This window comes from Carassius auratus, chromosome 28 (assembly GCF_003368295.1).
Source record: "Carassius auratus strain Wakin chromosome 28, ASM336829v1, whole genome shotgun sequence".
NCBI classification, from domain to species: domain Eukaryota; kingdom Metazoa; phylum Chordata; class Actinopteri; order Cypriniformes; family Cyprinidae; genus Carassius; species Carassius auratus.
In genome coordinates, this window is record NC_039270.1 from 14,965,265 (window position 1) to 14,987,340 (window position 22,076).

A 22,076-nucleotide genomic window follows, 5' to 3' on the forward strand; every position below is an offset into this window, starting at 1 on the left:
CGTGATCTGTCAATGTCTTTTAGGTAAATCTTTATTTTTCATACATATGTAATGCACTCAGATTTGTTACTAGCACTGTGCTACATACATATGAATGAACATTTATCAGCCCCATTCAAACAGATTTAGTGTTTTTATCAACTCTTTAGCATAATATTGATCTTCCACTGTTCCATTGGCTCAGGCACCAGATGCTTCATAATCAAATGATGGCTCTTTCCAGTAAAGTGACTTTGGCCTTAAATTGAATCCAAAAGTAATTATAATAGGGTAGGTAGTATTATAGCAGGGGGCAACTGTCTTTTCAGTACAAGTTCTCTAGCTGTCTGAGAACAGTAAGTATGAATATTTCACTTTTAAATAAGTTTCAACAAAAACCATTCGAGGTCCAAAACTATTTTAGGGGGTAATATTTTCTAATGCATTTAATTGAAAGTAATATTTATTTTACCTCTTGGTTTTTGGCTTTAAGTTAAAATAAAAGGAATAACACGGTTGCTGGTGGATATCATAAAATATTTCATCATGGCTGTGAAACTGTGGGGCAATTGTAACACTACTTATGAATAAAAATAATATGAATTAAAAATTTAATCTTTTAGTCAACAGCTAATTACACTTTGCTTATTAAAATAGTGTAATAAAAAGGTTGCACCTCATTTCAAACAATTATAATGTATTGACCGTTTAAGACATTGCGATAGCTAAAAGAATAAGTACCACATAAAGGTGAGAAATATTCTGATATTATGTGGAATAATATTAAATATTATGATCATCCTTCTCATTATATATTTATTAATGATACTTTGGCACATAGATGTTTTTCTTATAGCGATAACAGGTAGATCTGTAGAAGTCTGAGAAAAAAATACAAATTCTAAAAGTTCCAATTGCCCCCAGTATGTTTTTTTTTGGGGGGGTTTTATTTTGCTGGTGACAGGTGCTGAAAATGAGTAACATATATCCATCATCTATTAGGAAAGAAGGATTAGGTCAGGAAGATTGAATTACACTGCAGTAGCATTAAGTCTAGTCAGCTAGTAGTCAGTGTATTAGCTTTTCACAAAATTCAAGTATTAGCAATTCCAGTTTGGACAGATCGATAAGAAATCGTGTTTTCCCCATATGTTTGAGTTCATTAGAACAATTGTGAACCCATGAGTGTAGGAATGGCCTTTCAGTTCTTCGTGTCACTGTAGGTTTCTTTCTCATGTAGCGAGCCCACCTCAGCTTGGCCCTTTTTGAAGACCACCTCCTTGTCCACTACAGTCTGTTCCCTTTGGTTGGCCAAAATGTCACCTATTCTTATACTGTTTCATGTGGCATCTGCAGACAGATCAGTGTCTTCAAGCTCCTCTCCTAAAATGTGCTTCACTTGGTTCAGAGATTCTGCCTGGCGAATCTGCTCCAGTTTCACCTGAGAATGCAGAGGGAAGAAATTATTTTAAAAACCCATGCTTAAAGTTTTTGCCATAGATCTCGAAGATTAATCTGCAATGTCAAAATTGGAGCAGAAATCATGTCGTGAGGACACGGTCTTATGTGTACCATCAGCAATTGAGGAATTAAATCAACAAAGCCTGCAGTGTTTTTGCAAAATTAAGAAGAGTATGAACTCAATGCTAATCCTAAATCAGCGAAGTACCTGCAGTGACTGCGACAGCCGCACAAAATCCTTCTGCACGGCCTGACTAGTGTTTAGTTGAGAGCGCAGACTGATCACCTGACTGCGATACTCTAAACACTGCTGCTGCAATACCGCCTGAAAGACAAGACGTAGAGGGATGTAAACTACTATATAAATCACATTCAGTGATATTTACCCATTGACACCAAGATGCATGCTTACCTTCTCCTGCATGTGAGATTTGTTCTCCTTCTGAAGGTGAGAAAGCGCCACTCGCAGACCCTGCAGCTCCACACGACACTCCTGCAGCTCAGCCTCCAACTGCACTCACAAGATGGGACAATCGTATGTTCTCATTGCAATACTAGCAAACTGCATTGTGTTGAACACATTATACAACACTACACTGATGTCACATGATTTAATTACGTGCATGCCTAACTGCTGAGAATTAAAGGCTGCCATACCTTTTCCTTTTTGATCTGTATGCGGTCTGTCTCTACTGTCAGGCTGGCAAGCTTAACTGAGGAAGAGAGATTTCAGTCACAAACTGACACTGGACACACAGTTTCATGGTAATACACTAAAACATCACAACCTATCCTCAAGCAACAAATAGGATTGACACGATTGACAAAAAGTGAAATTATGAATGACTTACCTTCTAAAATTTCTGGAGGAGCAGATGTTACAGGAAAGACGAGGAGAAAAGACAAAAAGGAGAACGTCATTGAAAAGTATCATAATCACAATCAGAAGCTTCAACAAACAGGACAAATGGCAGATGACGAGTCAAATGATTTATTCTGAAATAAAATACAATTTCATTGTTTTGCAAACAGTGAGGGAAAGCAAAAAAAGTGTATGTCAAATGCATTCGTGTAATGTCATCTAATGATATTGACAGACCGCTTTCTTCTGTGCGTGTCTCCAGCTGTTCCCGTAGGTTGACTATTTCAATACGAAGCCTCTCCTCACAGTGAGCTGCCTATGCACAGAGATACACACTGACTTCATCACGTATTAAGACATACACACACACACACCTCTGACCACCTTTAGTCAAATCCGCTTGTAAACACGCACTCACTCACTCACTCACTCACATACCTCTAGTGTTGGACTGCGGGGTGGAAGGCTACTTTCATTCACATCAGTGTCTTCACCTTTCAACTTGGAGAGTTCATTACTTACTCTCTTCTGAGAGTAGGACAGCTCCGCCTGCAAGAAAACAAATACACACACACTCAAGATGTTGGATCATGGATTCCTGCTGCCCTTTGATTGCACCATTCACCTGCTACTCACCAATCTGCTCTGAACGGCATTTTGTGACTGGCTAAATGATTTCTGTAGGTCTTGAAGAAGAGTCTCAGAAGCTTGCACCTGAGACTGAAGCACCGACAACTGCAACAGACAAAAACACAAAGATATCAATATATAAATTTGCTTTGAAAGTAATTATCTGTAGATATGCTACTGTATATCAGGGTGTATGCTAAAAGCAATGCAACCACATTGAAAAAAATATATATTATATTATATTTGGGGTCATTAAGATTTTTATACACAATTTTATTCAGCAAGGATGCATTACACTGATTAAAAGAGACAGTAAAGACATTTATTATGTTACAAAAAATATTTCTAATAAATGGTCATCTTTTGAACCTGCTACTCATTAAATAATGTATCAATCTATCATTGTATGACTGTTTACACAAAAATATTGAGCAATGCAACTAATTCTGGCTGTGTTTTTACTTGGTCTGTGTGGCGAAAGACAGGAACTGAGAGTTTCTGTACCTGTTTTTGTGTCTCTGAGCTTTGCACATCCAGTTCTTTCTCCAGCTCAGCTTTCTGTTTTTGAAGCTCGGTCACCTCCTCTTGAAGCTCTACCAGCTAAAAATGCCATGATATCAGATTCAAGTTGGATATTCAGTTAGTTGGGGGATGGTGACATCATCCACATAGTTATTTATAGTTGTAAAGCATTCTAGAGCCAAGCTTAACTAGAAAAACTTTTTAGTATTTATTTTAATGACTTTTCCAGCCCTGGCAACCACAATCTTACAATTTCTTGAAACGTTTTTTTGGTAATGGTTGTGGGACACCTGCTAGGCGCATACTGACTTGTGTTTGCAATTTGTCCCAGTCTGCATATGTGACCAGTCTGTGTCCCGGCGGTGGCAGGTAGATGGCTTCAGGCACCAGCGTTCCTGTGGACACCAGGGAGGCGGTGTCATCTTGAGGGGGCGGATGTCGGGGCAAAGAGGGTGTGTCCAGAGAGAACGAAGACAGGGAGGCGGAGTCACAGTTCTGGGGAAAGTAGTCCATCATAAAGCTTGTTGTCTCTGTATCTGACGTCTCCGCCAATAGCTCCAGTGGATCAGAGTCTGACCCTGAGCCCTCATGATCAGCAGCTCGCAGGGGAGGGGAGCCGGCCTGTGGAGGACCCTTTTTAGAAATGCCCTGCATGCACAATGAAATGTGTAAAATGCAGAAGTGACTTTCGAGCATTTTAATAAAGAAACTGAAAGATCTTTCAAAAAGAGAAACAAAAAAATCAGTCAACTTAGTTGACAAAGAGGGGAAAAGAGAAAGAGAAGGGAGGACAGACAAACCTTAGTGTCCTGGGGTGAAGTGGCTCTCCTATAATGTGATCGTTCTGACTGCAGAACAGATATTCTAGCCTCATACTGAGCAGCTGTTTCTAAGATGAAAAAAAAAAATGGGATCAGTCGTACTGGAAGTATACTGAAACACATTCCCTATCAATTCCAATTCTTTGGGTTAAATCTGATTTCATGACATGCAAGTAGACAAATGAAATAAAACTGCAACCAACTGAACTTCTGAATTGTAACATGCTCCTAAATGCAACGGTTTATCGAACAAGGAAAAAAAAAAAAGATGCTGTTTTTACTTTACCAATACCAATAGTAATTTTATTATGTATTTTTAAGTTATGAATGTACTATTTATTATTATTGTACTTGGTACTTTGTGGTAGTAATAATAATAATGACTGGCTTTAAAAATACTATACAGATTACAGAACACTGAGAATATGGCTCACAAATTGTATAGGCTCTTTTAACATCACCAAATGGATTATTATAATTTAAATTTAAAAATTTTTAAATTTTATGGAACATACATGATTTATTCATGTACATCATCCTTCTATTTAAATTCATGTGCCCTTAAAACCTTTCATCAAAAACATAATCTTCCCTTTCTTCTCTGATGAAGTGTGCATCTGAAGGAGAAACAAACAATAATCCCTCCAATCCAGCAACTTTTCACTCATAATAAACAAATGACAAAAATACAATGATCCAATCAATTCCTGATGGATAAAATCAAGTCTCGCCCTAATTTTTTTCTCATTGGAGAAGCCCTGTCACAATAGATGAGAAAAGACGATGACATTTTCCATTTCGTGTCAACATCAACAGGTTTTTTCTTTTTATGGTGTTTTGCACTTTTGGGTACAACATTGCTTTTGTGTTTCACAGAAAAACTGGTTTGGAATGACATGGAACTGAGTAAATATTGACATTATTTTTTTTGCTGGATAAACTGCTCTTGTAAAGACGCATTGTAGCCCCAAACAGGCTTGTGCTTCACCTCCACCTCAATCCCTCCCTCCTCACCTCTCAGAGCCTCCTGCAAGGACTGGATCTCCTGGTCGCATTGTTTCTGCAGATCCTGGAGCTCCTCCTGTTTGCTAAGCTCACAGATCCTGGCCACGCCCTGCCAGTGCTCCAGCTGAGCTCGACACTCCATGAGCTGCGTCTGCAGGTCTGCCTCAGCTCCTCCTGAAGGAAAACACAGGAGCACTTCACAATCTCTCCTACACACTCATGTTTGTAAAGTATCGTTTAAAACAAGTGCATAACACGAAAACAGATCCCAGACAGATATACATGATAAGAGCTCTACTTCATTAACAAGATGGACTTTGCCAAAAGCAGATTACCACTAAGAGCACTTGATTTGATTTGTCCAATGCCTATTCAAGATTTAAACATGACACACACAAAAATTAAAATTAAAATAAAAAATTATATATAATATTATATATCTTATATAGATTCATGTCCTAAACACCTGTTGATTTCTCCTGCACTGATTTGCTGCTGGTATTATCAGCAACAACAGAAAATAAGAATCAGCATTCATTTTATATATATATATATATATATATATATATATATATAAATGAATGACATAATGCCGTCTATTCGGCAGCTAACATTACATGATCAGACCTGTTGGCACGCCAAGCTTGGATTGTCATTGTTTACTAATTCAATCGCAACAATCTCGGAATAACTGCCTAAATGTGACCCAGATCTCTATTTTCAGACTGTGAGTCAGGTTAAACCGTGAGCTGCTGGTTGATCATACCGTTGTTCTCCTCACTGCGCAATGCTGTCGTGTCCAAGACCTCCATGGTTTCAGGACATCGGTCTCGGTATTTTCCTTTCGTTTCGATGTTCTTCCCTTCGCCCGCATCCGTCTTTCTTTTCCTGTGTGAAGTGCAGCAGGGCCGGGCTTCAACAAGAGTTCAGGAAACAACTTTTCCCCGGTTCAATCCTGCGGATATTACCTAACCATGCTCCCTAGAGCCACACAGACGCGCGGGGGTTGTCTCAAATCTAGTGCGCTGACTACAGAGACCGCTCTTCTGGGCCTCGTAGGCGTAGGCTGACCGCGAGCACGCGCTTGTGATGCCGTCTAGGTAGGCGGCTCACTAGGATCTGAGACACAGCCGGAGAGGATGAGAACTATCCTCGCGCACTTCGCTGGAGAACATATGCAAATACATAGCTAGATGGCTTTGAATATTTTTCAAAACCTGTGGTTGATCGTGCAATAGAATGACAAAACAAGAGAAATAAAACACTTGTGTAGACACCGCAGCTTGTCGATTACAGAGGATAGGCTCAAAATTAGGATATGTCCTAATTGCCATGACAACCATTTTTCCGCAGTATAGATGCTGCAATTTTTTTAAAATTTAAAATCGCAATAAAATAACATGGTGATAAATTCGCTCTCATATTCTTGTGTGTATTTCATATTTTTATACATTACGATTTTTGTAAAAACTGTTTGAAAATGCTATTCTTGTCAACGGATTAAAAAAAAAAGATATTGTCTGATGCAGGAAAAATCGTTTCCACCGTTTTTGACCAATTTATTTGCATGCACTTTTTAATAAACGTTGCGGTCGATTCTGAGAAGTGAACAAGGATTTGTCATAATCGTTTTGATTCAGAGCAAAAGAATCAAGTGAACCGTTTTGGCAGATTCATTACAAAGAACCGATTCAGGAGAACAAAACGATATGCTATGATTACAAGCAAGTTTTAACATTATATTTAAAGTATATAGACTCAAAACAATAGTCTTTAGATATATTATATATTCTTACACCAGATAATATCTATCTATCTATCGATCGCACACTTTAAAAATCCAAAGAGGATTTGGATGTTAACATCAGCCGGAGTTAGCAGCTAGTCCTTGCTTTGCCAGTTTCTGAAAAGCAATGAAGCCAAACACATATACATTTATTATTTTATTATCGTAACAGCAACAGCTTGACATAAAAACGTAGGAAAGCGTGGTATACAAAAGCCAGCTTCAATATTATTATTAAAATTGACAATGTGAATAAACACCAGATGTCATAAGAATCTAATGTAACAAATGAAGGGCTTTCTCATTTCTCAGTCATTCTAGTAATTTACCATAAAATAGAATGCATTTTAAATATGTAGCAGAGAAAAGGAGAATGATAGTAAAAACTGCTATTGCCAAATAATAGGATAATTCAGAGAATTAATCCAATCTCTTAATGTGGCCCTTCAACTATTCCTTACAGTACAATTGTTATACTCCATCATTATTTAATGCTGAAAGACAGAGCTTACAGGAGCAGTAGTGTGTAACTAAGTGCCCATGAAATAGCTTCTCTGTGTCTGCTACATTACAGGAATGATTAGATACGGTTCTTCTAGTGGTACTTCTGTGCTGCATTCATCCCTTCCAGATCTCTGAAGTCTATATTCCCTCTCAGTTCATGTCCTGATCACCCACACTCTGACGCAGGTACTCCTCATAGAGATTTTTCTGCATAAACATACAAGAGAGTCTTTAGCAGAGTCTATCATCACTGTAGCTGTTCTTAGATGTGTCAGCACAACACGGATGCACAATATACCTTTTTGCTCTTCACTACCTCCTGGACATACTCCAGTTTTTGCTGAAGCTGTCTCTTTTGTTTCCCAGACAGTGTTGGTTTGGTCCTAAAAGTGGAATACAGAGAAAAATAAAAGAGAGGTTTAGCAAAATGCTGAGGCTGGTCTTTTCCACACAGTAAAAGTATATGGCATAAAGGGGCAAAAATTAATCACTAATCTTTCCCTAATAGCTAGGAGTAAATCTGATTTTTTTTTTTATATATATAAAAAAAAGAATCATTCACTAATCTTCCCGTCTGCTACAGTTCTAAAAAGAAAAAAACTATTTTAGAAACAATATTATCATATATATAAGCCATAGCACTACATTCTATGACTTCTAAATTCATAAAATAGCTAGGAGGAATTTCTCACTAATTTTTTCTTCTACTGCAGGTCTAAGATTAATAGAGGTTTAAAAAATCTCGAATGTGAACATTATAGTAAATACTTGCTTAACAGAAGCAGCCACATTTTAGAATGATGTTAAGTAAATTAAATTTTTTGTAATTCTGTCTGATAAAGAAAAAAACTACTATTCATGTAAAGTTTAGTTTTTTCACCTGAAAGCAAAGCGAGCAATGAGGATAAAGCAGAAGGACAACAGCACCAGTCCAGCACAGCTGTACAGCTGCACCTCCGCTGACAAGGATTCAAACGCCTTCACTGCAGGAACCTGAACACACAGACCCACACTTACTTCAGTATCTACAGTCAATCCCCCACACACACACACACTCACACACACACAGGAATGCATATGCATACTAACCACATATAGTGTGAGTGCCTCTGTGCCACTATTACCCAGCATGAGCACCAGCACATCTTTGGAGAGGCTGCCGAGCACCAGGGTGACGAGGAGCAGCAGGGGCACAGTGAAACCCAGCATGCCCAACAAACAGCCCTTAAAACGTGATCGACGGTTCTCTATACTGCACTGCCTATAGAGAGTTTAACACACAGCAGCAACGGTCATATTAGACAATCTAATAAACATTGACGTTCACCTATACAATTCAATATGTATGATAGAGTACAAGGATGTTACCTGTCATTATCAAGAGTCTCAGCGATGGCCTCGGTGATGATGTTGCAGTCCTTCTCCAGTGAGTTAAGTGTGTTCTGCACAGTCTGGTTAATGGTCTTCTCTATAGTCCGACACACCTCCTCAATCTGATTGACACATCGACTCGGCTGATGGTGGAGACAGTGAGGAAAAAAACTTCAGTAACCTTTACTTATTAAGCACGAAATTTATCACAGTTACAGAAAGGAACTGAAAGACTGTGGTAGCACCTTATTAGGGTTGGGAACATAGATGGTGGGCATGTCGAAGCCACACTTGTTGAGTCCTGGACGCTTGCAAAGCTCCTGCACAATCTGCATCATAACTCTCTGAAACAGCCAAAAACAAAGCAATTTGACATATCGTTACTAAACAGTCAAACAAAGACTATTGTTTCACAGTCTCTTGAAACATCCACATACACTACTGTTAAAAAGCTTGAAGTCGGTTTAATACTGACAATTAATACTTTTTTATTGCTTAGATAAATACTTAAGCAAAAACTCAATGAATTGAAATACTACAAAAGATTTCTATTTAAAATCTATTCCACAGAGAACATGAATAATCTAATTCAGCTCAAATTAAAATCACAGGAATAAATTGTTTTTTTATAATTGCTAATATTTTATATACTATTAATACATTGCTATGTAATATTTTAACATGTTAATAAAAAGGGTATTACAAGTTGTAGTAATTTACAAGATTACTATTATTACTGTATTATTGATCAAACAAATGCTTCTCTGAACGGTAGTGCATATGCTTATGTTCACAGTAGTTATGTATAAGAGCATCTTACTTGTCGATCAGACTCTCCTCCAGCTTCATCTGCTTTACTGAGATAAAAACGGAGACGGTCCCCTTGCTTCTCGTTCAGTTTCTCTACAATGTTGAGTGTGCGCTTGCATAAAGCCTGTCCCATTGGGTCAAAGAAGACCAGGATCAGATCACAGAGCTCTCCTGGTGTAGACAGGCACAATCAGAACACAGAGACACTTATTAGGATTACAAAAGGACATCTATAATAGTACATTTAGATTTACAAGCAACATTACAAAAATACTAACTCTGGAACACACACATAACTTCAAAACAAACACACACCGAGCCACAGAATAGCTTGATCCACGTCAAAGGGGTACTTCATATCCCCGTCCACCAGACCAGGAGTGTCAACAAAGGTCACCAAGCTGAAACGCTTCTGTCGTGAAGTACAAATCTCGGTGCTGAGGTATTCTGACACCCCTGAAATTGAGAGAAAGTGACATTTTAGACACAGCTTCCATAAGCCTGTAGTTCTTTTTTGCACGATTAAACAACAAACCTTTAAACTCCTTCAATGTTTTGAAATGGGGATAGAGATGGAGCGTTGCATTTCCCTAAAACCAAGGCGACAGTTGTTATACAAGACATATATATCAGTGATTCAAATTGCATGTCCAAACCATGTCACACAAAGCTTTCATGCGATATGCATGGGGTCATATTTACTGTGAGCGATTCCCTCTTTCGTCCACTTGTAACAAAGCTGAAGCCCTGTGTCTCTATAGCGACCCCTGTTCTTTGGATATGCTCCTCCACATACCTGCAAAGCAACACATCCATGGCTTACTGTTTGAACTGTACCGGTTCTCACCTTTTCAGTCTAACATGAACAGCAGTCTGAGTGCATGGTTGTAGTGTATGTTTTCATGTCTGTACATTAGCCTACCAATTGATAAAGCTGCTCTTTCCAGCGGAGTGGTTCCCGATCAACATCGCAGTGATCTTTTTCCTGGGAGGCAGCAAGGTCACCCCAACAGTCTGAGCGATTGATATTAGTCCTACAGTGCAAAGGATTAAGTGATTAGACAAACTAGACTGAAAAGAAAGTGTCAGTATTTCACTTTTTCAAGTGAAGAACATTGTGTGTAAGTGTGAGTGTGCGTGTCTGTGTAAGTGTGAGTGTGTGTCCTATCCTTAAACGTCACCCACTGAGTGACAAATCAAAGCAAAAGACAAAATCTGTATACAATTTAAACTTGAAGCACTATTGCTTGGAGTAAATAGTGAAGAATTAAACGGGAAATGTAGTGATCGCACAGTTATAAAAACAAACGTATAATACCTTTCGCTCTGTGAAGTGCATACTTTACGTAACGTTACCAATCGGCGTTTCAGCTCACCGGTTACCGTGAGCACCTCCTCTCCACGCCTAGACACGGCTCTAATAATAAACCAGGTAAATCAACGTGAATGTAGTCTTTTCTAAAGGATCCGGTTTCTTACCGCTCTCCGGATCGGTGTACATTTGGTGGCAGTCCCGTAAGATGCGCTCGTCGCAGGACACACTGGCAGATATCGAGTCGGCATTTGCAGCGCTCCTGCTTTTGATTTTCCCGGACATCGTGATGCGAACTTACCGGCTATACTAAAATAGCTTGTATTTTATCACCTATAAAAGGTAAAATCCGCGGGTTAAATGGTTTGAAAAGAATGAAATGAAAAAGAAAATTACTTGCATCCAAAATGAAGTTCAAATCGCCCCGGTCTGCTGTGTAATGCTGGCCACGTCACCGATGTGCGCAAAGACTTGTGGAAGTTGTAGTCTTTATCCGTTTCACTCGAGGTGGTTCTAAAGATTAGGACAGAGAAGCTGCGTTTTGCTTCCGCATAGTTTTTTTTTTTTTTTTTTTTAAACCACGTCGTCTATAGAGCATTATATAACCATTCATAATTTCGAAGTTGTGTCCTTTGCATTAGTGGAAAGCACCGTCAATTCATTTGAGCATTTGTTAGCGTTCTTTAATCCATTATACTAATCCTTGCTCGTGTGTGTGTGTGTGTGTGTAATAAAACGTGTCGATATATTTTTATACAGTCTATGCTCGATATAATACGTATATCGTAATAATACTTTGTTCCATTATAACACGTCCATCATATTTAAGATCACTGCATTGAAAATGTTCACATATTTTTGTCCATGTTACAGTGTACAGTGTTGTTCAGTGTTCCATTGTAGCGTACTTTTGCTTAAAATGTATCGTATCATTTTAACATTGAAGAATATTGAATAGAAAAGCGTTCTTTAACATTAAAAAAATACACTGCTTCCGAACCAATTTTTTGTAAAACAAAAAACCTTGACAGTTTTCATTTACCCCATACTTTAATGTAAAGAATTCAGGTTAACTTAATACACTTAAGCATTCAAAGAAATATTCTGCTACACAATCATAAGCACATTTACATGTCTGCTCTAAAATGATCAGATCAATGCCTCTGTACATGCTGCTCAGTGTTAGAATATACTTAATACATTTCTCATAGACAATAAAAACAAAACAAGAAACAAGACAAACAGAAAAATTAATATCTCAATTACAATAAGCTGTATATACTTATAAGCTGTAACTGACGTGTCTTAAGAAGGTCAGTCAACTGTGGACATCTCTACAGCAACAAGCCTGCTTGTTCATCAGGATGATAATCTGTTGGGACTCCCCAGTGACTTGGTAAAGTAAAAGATGAATTCAACCAAAAATGACTTAATTTGGAGGCATGAATCATCCTTAATGCAAACTCTCTCACATACACACATATTGCACATTATCCACTCTAAGCCCCACAAACACAGACACAAACAACATACGATAAAGTTATTTCACTCGCACTACCTCTTTCACAAATACCTCGCTCTTTAAAGTAAAAATTAATTGAATTAAAAAAAAAAGCATTGGATCTTGGCATTTTGATCATACTATATCCAAACCTCATGAACTGCACTTAATTTGGAGAATTTGTGGGCTTATGTCAAGAATTCTTTAAAACTGGATTTAAGTAGTTGATAATTTTAGCACGGTTTCTTCAAGCATGCCTCACACACAAGCACACCTCCAAATACATATAAAAAGGCACAAACAAACACACACACACACAAACCAATCACCCAAGACTGCCCTGCCCCCTTAAAAAACTGGTGCATTGGGATACAAGTGTGGAAAAAGGTGCTCACAATAGTAAATGTAGATCATAGATGGATATATATAAAAGAAAGCATCTCAAGACGATCTTGGAGAAGCTGCAAGCGGTGACAGAAAGTTAAAGCAAAGGCTGAACGCTTCAGTCCCAGCCATTATCCTTAATCATGTGAGATAATTCAATAATAAATTTTCCCTCCTTATACTTCTGACTTAACTCAAACGCCTGCTCCTGTAGAGGAAAGGAGAAAGAGGAAAAAAAAATTGCGATCAGACTGCAGGGTAGTGATAGAAATAAAACCATTTTTGCAACAACAAAAAATAATTTCCTTCTACATGTCTTATTAAAACAATACATGCTTACATATTTCCAGCCCAGTGTGGTGTGGCAATTCTCGCAGTAAATATCAGCTACAGCATGAAGACCGGTCAGCAGAAGCCTTTCTTCTGCTGGGCCACAACCCACGTTCACCCTGAAATCACAAAATGACAATTAAACCAACTATTTCTTCCATCACAATATGATTCAATCTCTGAGATTTTTTTTTCTTCAGAAGTGATACTCACACAGAATTGAACAGATAGGCACGTCCTTGACTGCCTTGAAATGACTGAAAATAGACAAACACGTGAGTCTTTAATGCAAACAGCATCACAATTCACAAATCTAGCTGTAAATATGCCCCCCCCCCCAAAAAAAAAGAACATCACACAAAAGGAACTCTCACCTTAGAAATCAGGTCATCGTGGTTGGCCAGGTGTGCACGGCAGTGGACGCAGCTGTAGCGGCGGTGACAGGAGTCCAGATAGGCCTGGAAAGTTTTGGCCTTGGTCTGCTTCACCATGTCTTTGAGGAACACACACAATCAAAAACAGTGAGTGTCAGATAATATATGCAAGGATAACATATTTTGCTGTCCCTTCTCATGTGTGAATGAGACCATTAAAAACTTGAGGGAGAGGCTACAAAGCAGCTTTGACAGACAAAACAGCTTCTTGCGGGGTTGCCAAATGGGTTATAAAGCATGGCATTGACATCTTCAGCTATTAATGTTTTGATTTTCAAAGCAAACCAAATGCTTTGAGATTTTATGCATGCTGAAAGTGACATTTATGGCAAGCATTTCCACATTGCTGCAAATATTGTATCCTGTTTCAGAGATATAGCAGGAAAAAGAAAAAACATCCACATGACCTACTTTGCTTGGCTGCCCACACTCTAGTTACCCCATATATGGCATGCCAGGCACGAGGGTAAAAAGGGGTGAGAGGTAATTAATAACTATGGCATGCTGTAATAAATACTAAAAAAGGTTTAGATTATAAATACTTTAATAGTTACAACATTTGCACAGACACGCTCACGATTCTAGTTTCAGTTTATATTGACTACAACGTTACAGCAAGTCCCAAAATGCAGCTGGAAAAACGTGAATGAATCGTTCATTTGAGTCGGGTTCGTTCAACGATTCGGTTGAACCGGTGTTCCAAACCGATTCCTAATGAGCAGAGAACATTGGGAGTCAAATCAACTGGGGAACAAGAGATTTTGCCTGATGGGGCAAACATTAAAATACTAAATTAGCAGAATAATAACACAAACTATTAAAAATAAGATTAGGGGAAAACTAATTTACTACACTATGTGTTGATTTTATAAAAAAAGTACTTAGAGCCTAACTTTAAAATTAATTTTAGTATTATTTGAAATGTACAATTAAACTGTTCTTAGGGTTTTTGAATTAATGATAATGTTCCATAAGAATAATCACCATTGCAACAAACTGAATAGGGGCACAGGAAATTACAAGAATAACATCCTATCTATGTAGGCCAAATAAATGAATAAAATGACAAACGATGTATCGGTATGTCAAGGACCAATCACAGCTTAAAAATGACCGCCAAATCTTTTTTTGAAATGAACTGTTCAAAAGAACCGATTCGCGGACTTGAATCATTCCCCCTTCACTGATAGAAAATAGAACTAACGAACGCGGCCAGATGCACGTATGTCAGTCACTTTTATTCACGTTTCGAAATAAAACCCTGCGATTTCACCATCGTGTACTGGCTCTACAAGCATCAGTAGAGTCGTTTCACATTAGAATTGCTCCTAGCCTCATCGACCCATTTGACTCGCTACGTAACAATGAAAATGGACTCACCTAAATATGAACGATTTCTTCAAGACAAGCGATGCTCGCAGTATTGTTACCGGAAGAGAAGCCTGAGCGTTCACTAATCACTAAACCAAACAAACGTGCGGCGCGCTGAGCTTTTCCTACAGTTCCCTTCTTTGTGTCGCTCCTGTATGTCGACCTGCTTTAACCTGCGTGTGATGTCAACCGAAAGCTTCGTAATTCCCAAAAAATTAAAGCAAGCAAGCGCTGCTCAATACGTTCCAGCCGAATATATGAATTTGTTTACTGTTTTTTTCTGAGGAAGTTTCTTATACGTCATGTGGCGCAAAACAAACCGCGGCTGACCAATCAGAATCCAGACAGCGACGTCTGGAATATAGGTCAGCCAATCAGAGGCGCTCTTCCCGAGCGTTCGAAGTCACCTGAACTCAACAGTTGCGTTTGCGTTAACGTTTCAGCGAGCAGAACAACAAAGCCCTCGTGTTTTGGCTATCTTCGTCTTATCGCTTCTTCAGAAGAGGCGATTTTTGGTCCTCTGGGTTGTTTGCATGACAAACAAGTCACGCAGATGTTCTGAAAAATACTTTACTGAATAATTGAATCCGCCGTGGTTGTGTGACATCAAACGATTCACTGAAAGATAATGTATTTTTATATCTGAAGCAGATTTATAAAAGGACAGTCTTTGATGTCTACCGATCCCCTGTTGAGCACAGCTGGTAGACTTTGCACGGCCTCTCAAAAAAGTTGGATATGTTTGTTTGGAAACACAGGTAGGGAGGCGCTAAACTGACCCAGCCTGACTGAAAACCACAATAACCTTGCTGTAAACATGGTGGAATAATAAAGAAAAGAGTCCACTTGTAGAGTAACCGAGTTCTGTTTATTCTCATGTGTGTTCATACTCGAGAAATGTCCCATGAAGAATGCCATAAAACAAGTTTTATGTCAACACTATGCCAGTGCTGATAAGCTAATATAAAACGTGGCTGTATGTTTAAAGGCAAACAGTATTTGTACAGTGAGTGTGTTTGACTAGACAAGGGGTTCAGTACATTGTGTATCTGTGTTTGATCACGTGTCTTGTGTGTGTCTTCTAATATAGTTTGATAACAGGATGGGATAATCAGTCATGACTCCTGTTGCTCCTGCAGCAAACGCAGCCTCAATATCTTGTTCCACATTACACACAAAGAGATGAATCTAAAGAAAAAAAAGGAACATTTTGTTTCTTAATTTTGATGCATGCAGCTACATTACGCACAAACTGAGACCAGTTGCTTTTCTAAAAGGACGTACACCCGAAAATGAAAAGTTGCTGAACATTTACTCACTCTCAGGCCATCCAAGATGTAGATATAGTTTGTTTGAGAAATTTAGCATTGCATCACTTGCTCACCAAGTGAATGGATGCCGTTGGAATCAGCGTCCAGACAGCTGATAAAAACATCACAATAATCCACACAATTCCAGTCCATCATTTAAAGTTCTATAAAGTGGAAAGTTGTGCATTTATAAGAAACAAATCCTTCATTAAGGTGTTTAATGTAGTCTCTGGCCAAAATACAAGTGTATAATGCTTCTTCCAGTGAAAATATCCATAACCTTTTGTCCTCACACCGTATCCACTGACATATTTGTTTAGAATAGTTTTCTCTTGTAAACAGTGCCTAATCTGTCCATGTTACTCTCCTTATATGGATAGAAGACTCAACTTTTAACCAAAAGTTTAAAGTTAAAAATGTCTAAATGATGGATTTGTTTCTTACAAACCCACAGCTGTCTAGTTTAAAAGACATTAATAGATGATTGGATAGATGAATGGATTATTGTGATATTGATGCGTTTTGACGGCACCCATTCACTGCAGAGGATCCACTGGTAAGCAAGTGATGTAATGCTACATTTATCCAAATCTGTCACGATGAAAAAACAAACTCAGCAACACTTTGGATAAACTAAGGGTGAATAAAAATTTTCAGCAAAATTATTTTTTTCGGTGAACTATTCCTTTAACAACACAAAAACATGATATAGCATGGCCACAGACCTGAATTCCTCTGTCTCTGAGGTGCTTGAACATCGCTTTCCTCAATGTTAGTCTGACAAAGAAAACCACAGAAAACCATTTCAATCTAAGAATAAAAAGTTTAATAAAAGTATAGTCTGATTATACCAATAAAATTAGTTACCTTTGAATTAAAGAGACGACCAGTCTGCTTTTCATAATCCACATATCAGGTATGAATTCTCTGTAAGAAAGAAATTAGTGAAAATGCATCAGTGTGATTACACAACACAGAATTAAATATCTGTGGTATACTGACCTGTTCATGATTTGTGGCAAGTAGAACTGCAGGAAACTCTCTCCGAGGGGAACAAATGGCAAGAGACCGGTGTAGTAGAGCAGGAGCAGCTTTAAACCGCGCTTTACAGTGAACATGTAGGGCATGGAGGAGTTCTGCCATTGACAAAAAAGGAAAACTAAAGCGGTAAGAAAGAGGAAAGTATGTGGGCGATAAATCTTTGAAACAAAACAGAGAACATAAATGCATACGCACTGTTTTGCGACAGTTTTCCATGATGGTGGAGTCAACAGAGGCCCAGACTGAGATGGCCTCTCTGTTGTATTTCTTCACAAGATCAGAAATCTGAATAAAAACAGCACATGAAATATAACATAATTGAGATAAAAGAACTAAGATGGAGTTTTAGTAAACAGATGTAGTTAAATTAGGGATCAGATTTCATGGTAAATCTATGTGAGGATGATGATTGCTCTCTTGCCTTCTCTATCAGCATGCTGTTATTCTCTTTCACTTCAATGTTTACAGCTATGTGTGGAAATTTGCGGAAGACATCCTCTAATAGTGCCAAGTTTCTATCTGACCCAGTGCTGAAGTGGCCTGTGCAAAGGGAATTAAAACATGTATAATCATTATGCATTAATAAACATGTTAATATGTGTTAGCAGTTTCACTGGTAAAAACACAAACCTGTCTTAAAGGTCACCTCCAGAGTCTCATTATAAGGTGGCAACTCCTAACAAATAAATTCATAATAATTATGAAAAAGGAAAACATTAATTATCAAGTATAAACATTAGCATTCAAAAGTTTTTGGTCTGTAAGATTATTTTTTTTTTATGTTCACAATTTATGTAACCAAAGTAGGGTAAAACAGTACAGTATTTCAAAGTTATTACTATTTTAAATAACTTTTTTTATCATTACTCCAGTCACATGATCCTTCAGAAATCATCCTAATATCCTGATTTTGTGCTCAAGGAATATTGCTTATTATTATCAATGTTGAAAACAGTTGTGCTGCTTTATAATTTTGTGGAAACCACGGTTCATTGTTTTCTTTGATAAGTGGTAAGTATTAAACAGAGCAAGTAGAGCTGCACAGTATATCATGAGAAAAGCTTGACCCCTGACCTCCAGGTTTAAGGAGGAAATGTTGACATCTTGCCCAGTCTGTCGCAGGAGGTTTTCATCATGTGACACAACCACATGACCGTCTTTAGTCAAGTGACAGTCTAACTCCAGCATCTCTGTGCCCACTTCAGCAGCGCTGAAAGGAAAAGAGACATTTTGGACATCTTTTTGCGACTTTAATGGCTGCGGCTAGATCAGTTAAGGTAAATGTTTTCAGTGAATAAATGTCATCAAGTTTCATATATGTATTACTTTCAATTACTTGAACTATAAAGAATGAGATTTTTTTTTTGAGAGATTTATTTTTGTTAGTTTTTGGACAGTTTTGTCCCAGTCCTTATTCACTTTTATTAATTATAAAACAGTGGCCCAAGTATTCAGACTGAAATGATTGTCAGTCTCAGAGTGAGTATGTTAATATAAGGCAAAGCTATTCCCCTAAAAGGACTGGGAAAATTCAAATTGTAATACAGTAACACAAATGTAAGATAGGACGTTAAAAGGAGCCGATACTGATCTACTGTTCGTTCTGAAAAACTGATCTGAGACTCACTGTGTAAAGGCCTCCATCGTGTTCTCAATCCTTTCACCACTGCCTGAGGACAGAGAGCAGGAGGTCAGGAAATGTGGAACGACTCTCATAGACACACAAACATAAAAATTCCTCAAATAGTTAATCGCTTACTCAGTCACACATTAACTAGCTTTATATACAAACCCCACGAGGAAAACACTCATACATGCTGTCATATAACACATATAACACACTGTTATCTAATGCTGTGTATTGACAGGTTTACGGGATAGTCACAAGATGTCCATATATTTATAAACAGATTATATACAGTTGATAAAATAATCTTTTGTAAATCAGAAGGTTTAGGTTACTTTCCTTGCTGTATGTTAGGTCACTTAAAATACTTTGGCCATGACATGCATAGAGCAACAGGTGCAGATGATTTCATTGTGATTTGATATAATGTTTATCTTCAGCATCATTACAGTTAATTACTATGCCACTATTAGACTACTGTGACTAGGTAAGAATCCCAAACCCCAAACCCCAGACATGACTCGGATACCGTACCTCCCCTGTGAGAGATGTGGGTGCAGAAGAAGGCTGTCTGTTTCTTCTTGTGCAGAATGTGAGGGTTCTTCAGGAAGAAGAGTGAAGCGAGAGCGTAGCCCCCTACTGCTGGGAGCAGGAAGTACAGGAAGCTTTCCATGACTCCCACTAAGGGGCGCAGAGAGCAGCAGGTGAACGCACAAAGCTGATCTTTGAAGAAAATATCCGATTTCAATACTAGTTCATATTTTCTTTGAATCTCACATCAAAATTGTAATGTTATACAGCAATATCATTAAACAAACTCTAAAATGTATTATATATACATCAAAACAAAGATGTAATATCAAAAATATGTAATTTAATTTAACTTCCAAAACATCCTATTATACACCAATGATATTAATTGTAAAAAAAATATTACAAATGCATATGCAAATTAAAAGTGTAATATCTGTCTGTCTGTCATACTACACACAAATAAAACAAGTAAAAAAAATATATATATATATATATATAATTGGAGTATGTTTTACAGAAATATGCTATTTCACCCTTTCTACTTCAAATTTTCATGTTTAATTAAATCTTTGACATTTCTTTATTGTATATTGTATCATATACAGTATATATACACATGATAATTCCCCATCTAGTAATAATAAACACCAAAAAAACAACTTGCCAGTACTTCTGTTTATTCCTTCAGCTTCTTTTCTGATCTATCCAGGAGTGTCTGCTTCACCTGTCTTCAGTGCTGATGCCAGTGTGATTCTCCTTATCTTTTCCCTGGAAACGTTAACTAGTTTCCCAGCCACTCCCTTTTCTTTGCAAGAAATGTTGCCTAATGAGCAAAGCAAAATGAGATCGCAATGTAAACCTTCCTCCTTTTCCTTCATTCCTGCCAACATCAATGCGATCGCAGAAGAGAAAGACCTAAACAATAAACCTTTCTCTCTAGGTATGCGTTTTTAGTTATCAGTCAGTCATTGGTAGCTGTGCTCTTTGCCACTCAGAATCCCCCCCCCCCCCACCCCTTTTCTATGAATGTCAGTGGTGTATGAATGTTGTGGAATGCAGTTCGCTCGTCTTTTTGAGCTTTGTTTGAACCCTCTGCCTGAGGCCTCCCAGCACATATCATTCTGTTTGGATGCTTCACTTTTTCTTTACTTTAAATTCTCACTAGTGCAAATTGACTAGGGCACTAGGGCAAGAAATGAAAGGAGGACCCACAGGACAGGATAGACAGCACAGGAGACTTTTGTTTTTTTCTGTGTCATTGCAACAGTTGGTAGTAGATAGCAGAGGACACGAGCTGATGTTTGGCACATTTCAGTGCTTAAAAAAGGCTTACGGTGGGATAAATGCAAACTCAAAGTACTGCACACACAACAAATGTACTCACTGTTAGTTCTGTCAGTCAGCAGAACATTTTTGTGTTCTATTGTTCTGGTTTCTGTTTAGAACTGCTGAGAGACTGTAAGTGAACAAACAAAGGGAGGCAGAAACAAATGGGAAGTGAGGCTGAGAGAGATACTAATAATCCATAGCTGATTTGTGCAGTCTTGGCAAGCTGGTTTCAACCAAAAATTGATTCACCTCAGTTTCACATAACGAAAACTGCAGTGAATCAATGTGCTAATAAAAGCATTTTAGTCACTCGAGTTTTGTTTGAACGAGTAGCATGCAAACACACCCAATGCACAAGGAGCTGGATCTGTCTCCAAGAGCAGAATGCCTCACAGCAGAGTTCCCAACCCATGCTGAAACATGTTGGCGAAGTAGAGGAGTGGTCCAACTGGACCGGCAACATGGCTGATTTATGAAGAGATAAATGGTAAATAAGTTTCTAGAAAAAAAAGGAATGGAATTTGGAGGAGAATATTAGTCCACTCATTAGCCATAAAATTAACGACACATGAACTTCTGTTAAAGTTTACCTCTGCTCGGCTTGAACTTGACATGCACATCCATGCTTTACTTTTCATCGATAAGGAAAATTAAGTGGATTTTGATTGCCACAATGCCACTCCCTTCACACAAAACCAGATAACAACTCCCATCTTCAAAAACTATATCAGGGAATATGACTAAAAGAAATGTAACGGTTATAAAACCTGTGTATTGTGAAATTGGAACAAGCCCTCAAACTATTCACTAGACAGAGGCAAGGACATAATTATCTATCAAACATATAAGCAAATAATGATTTATATTTGAGTAACAATTTAAAAAAAAATCTACCACGAATAAAAATTGAATTACTTTTAAGTGCACAAGCAAAGCAGTCCATTTAAATGAGTCACATGCACAATTAGGTCTTAAACAAAATCTAAAACACCTGTAATGATTTTAATTAAAGGAGAACATATTAAATATTATTTTTTAATATTTGAAAATAAAAAGTTCCGTATGTCAGTATATAGGGCTGATTATTGATGGTCAATTATATGTTTATATGATTATTTAATAAGATAAATACCAGAAAATTTACATTTTTAT

General features: G+C 37.8%; 4 protein-coding genes across 7 annotated transcripts; all 4 read right to left on the bottom strand.

Moving 5' to 3' along the window:
• Positions 1-13: 13 nt before the first annotated feature.
• LOC113046947 (rab GTPase-binding effector protein 2-like) lies at positions 14-6,382 on the bottom strand. Its single transcript, XM_026208106.1, has 13 exons — positions 6,047-6,382; positions 5,290-5,454; positions 4,255-4,343; positions 3,764-4,102; positions 3,437-3,532; positions 2,939-3,037; positions 2,741-2,851; positions 2,540-2,618; positions 2,292-2,303; positions 2,098-2,153; positions 1,853-1,951; positions 1,649-1,765; positions 14-1,420 (listed from the first exon to the last, which is right to left on the bottom strand). Exons 1-13 carry the CDS (start codon positions 6,090-6,092, stop codon positions 1,319-1,321), a joined length of 1,410 nt encoding a protein of 469 aa, XP_026063891.1. The 5' UTR covers positions 6,093-6,382; the 3' UTR covers positions 14-1,318.
• An 828-nt stretch (positions 6,383-7,210) lies between these two features.
• On the bottom strand, positions 7,211-11,610 carry LOC113046948 (uncharacterized). Its single transcript, XM_026208107.1, has 12 exons — positions 11,231-11,610; positions 10,674-10,785; positions 10,454-10,547; positions 10,287-10,341; positions 10,067-10,207; positions 9,762-9,922; positions 9,187-9,285; positions 8,939-9,084; positions 8,660-8,831; positions 8,451-8,563; positions 7,869-7,953; positions 7,211-7,777 (listed from the first exon to the last, which is right to left on the bottom strand). Exons 1-12 carry the CDS (start codon positions 11,346-11,348, stop codon positions 7,721-7,723), a joined length of 1,353 nt encoding a protein of 450 aa, XP_026063892.1. The 5' UTR covers positions 11,349-11,610; the 3' UTR covers positions 7,211-7,720.
• A 481-nt stretch (positions 11,611-12,091) lies between these two features.
• Positions 12,092-15,397, bottom strand: LOC113046951 (protein yippee-like 3). The gene is made up of 5 exons (XM_026208112.1): positions 15,093-15,397; positions 13,653-13,771; positions 13,492-13,535; positions 13,289-13,397; positions 12,092-13,156 (listed from the first exon to the last, which is right to left on the bottom strand). Exons 2-5 carry the CDS (start codon positions 13,767-13,769, stop codon positions 13,067-13,069), a joined length of 360 nt encoding a protein of 119 aa, XP_026063897.1. The 5' UTR covers positions 13,770-13,771; positions 15,093-15,397; the 3' UTR covers positions 12,092-13,066.
• A 535-nt stretch (positions 15,398-15,932) lies between these two features.
• Positions 15,933-21,060, bottom strand: LOC113046949 (lysophospholipase D GDPD3). 4 transcript variants are annotated; one of them, XM_026208109.1, is made up of 12 exons: positions 20,980-21,060; positions 20,266-20,418; positions 19,596-19,742; positions 19,062-19,104; positions 18,509-18,644; positions 18,065-18,110; positions 17,856-17,974; positions 17,630-17,719; positions 17,396-17,529; positions 17,261-17,320; positions 17,119-17,170; positions 15,933-16,271 (listed from the first exon to the last, which is right to left on the bottom strand). In XM_026208109.1, coding segments are annotated over exons 2-12 (957 nt in total). In that variant the 5' UTR covers positions 20,267-20,418; positions 20,980-21,060; the 3' UTR covers positions 15,933-16,142. The 4 variants fall into 4 exon arrangements, with proteins under 4 accessions (XP_026063894.1, XP_026063893.1, XP_026063895.1 ...); XM_026208108.1 differs by lacking the exon at positions 20,980-21,060 and having other exon boundaries at positions 20,266-20,592; XM_026208110.1 differs by lacking the exon at positions 20,980-21,060 and having other exon boundaries at positions 19,596-19,784; positions 20,266-20,591.
• Positions 21,061-22,076: the final 1,016 nt, after the last annotated feature.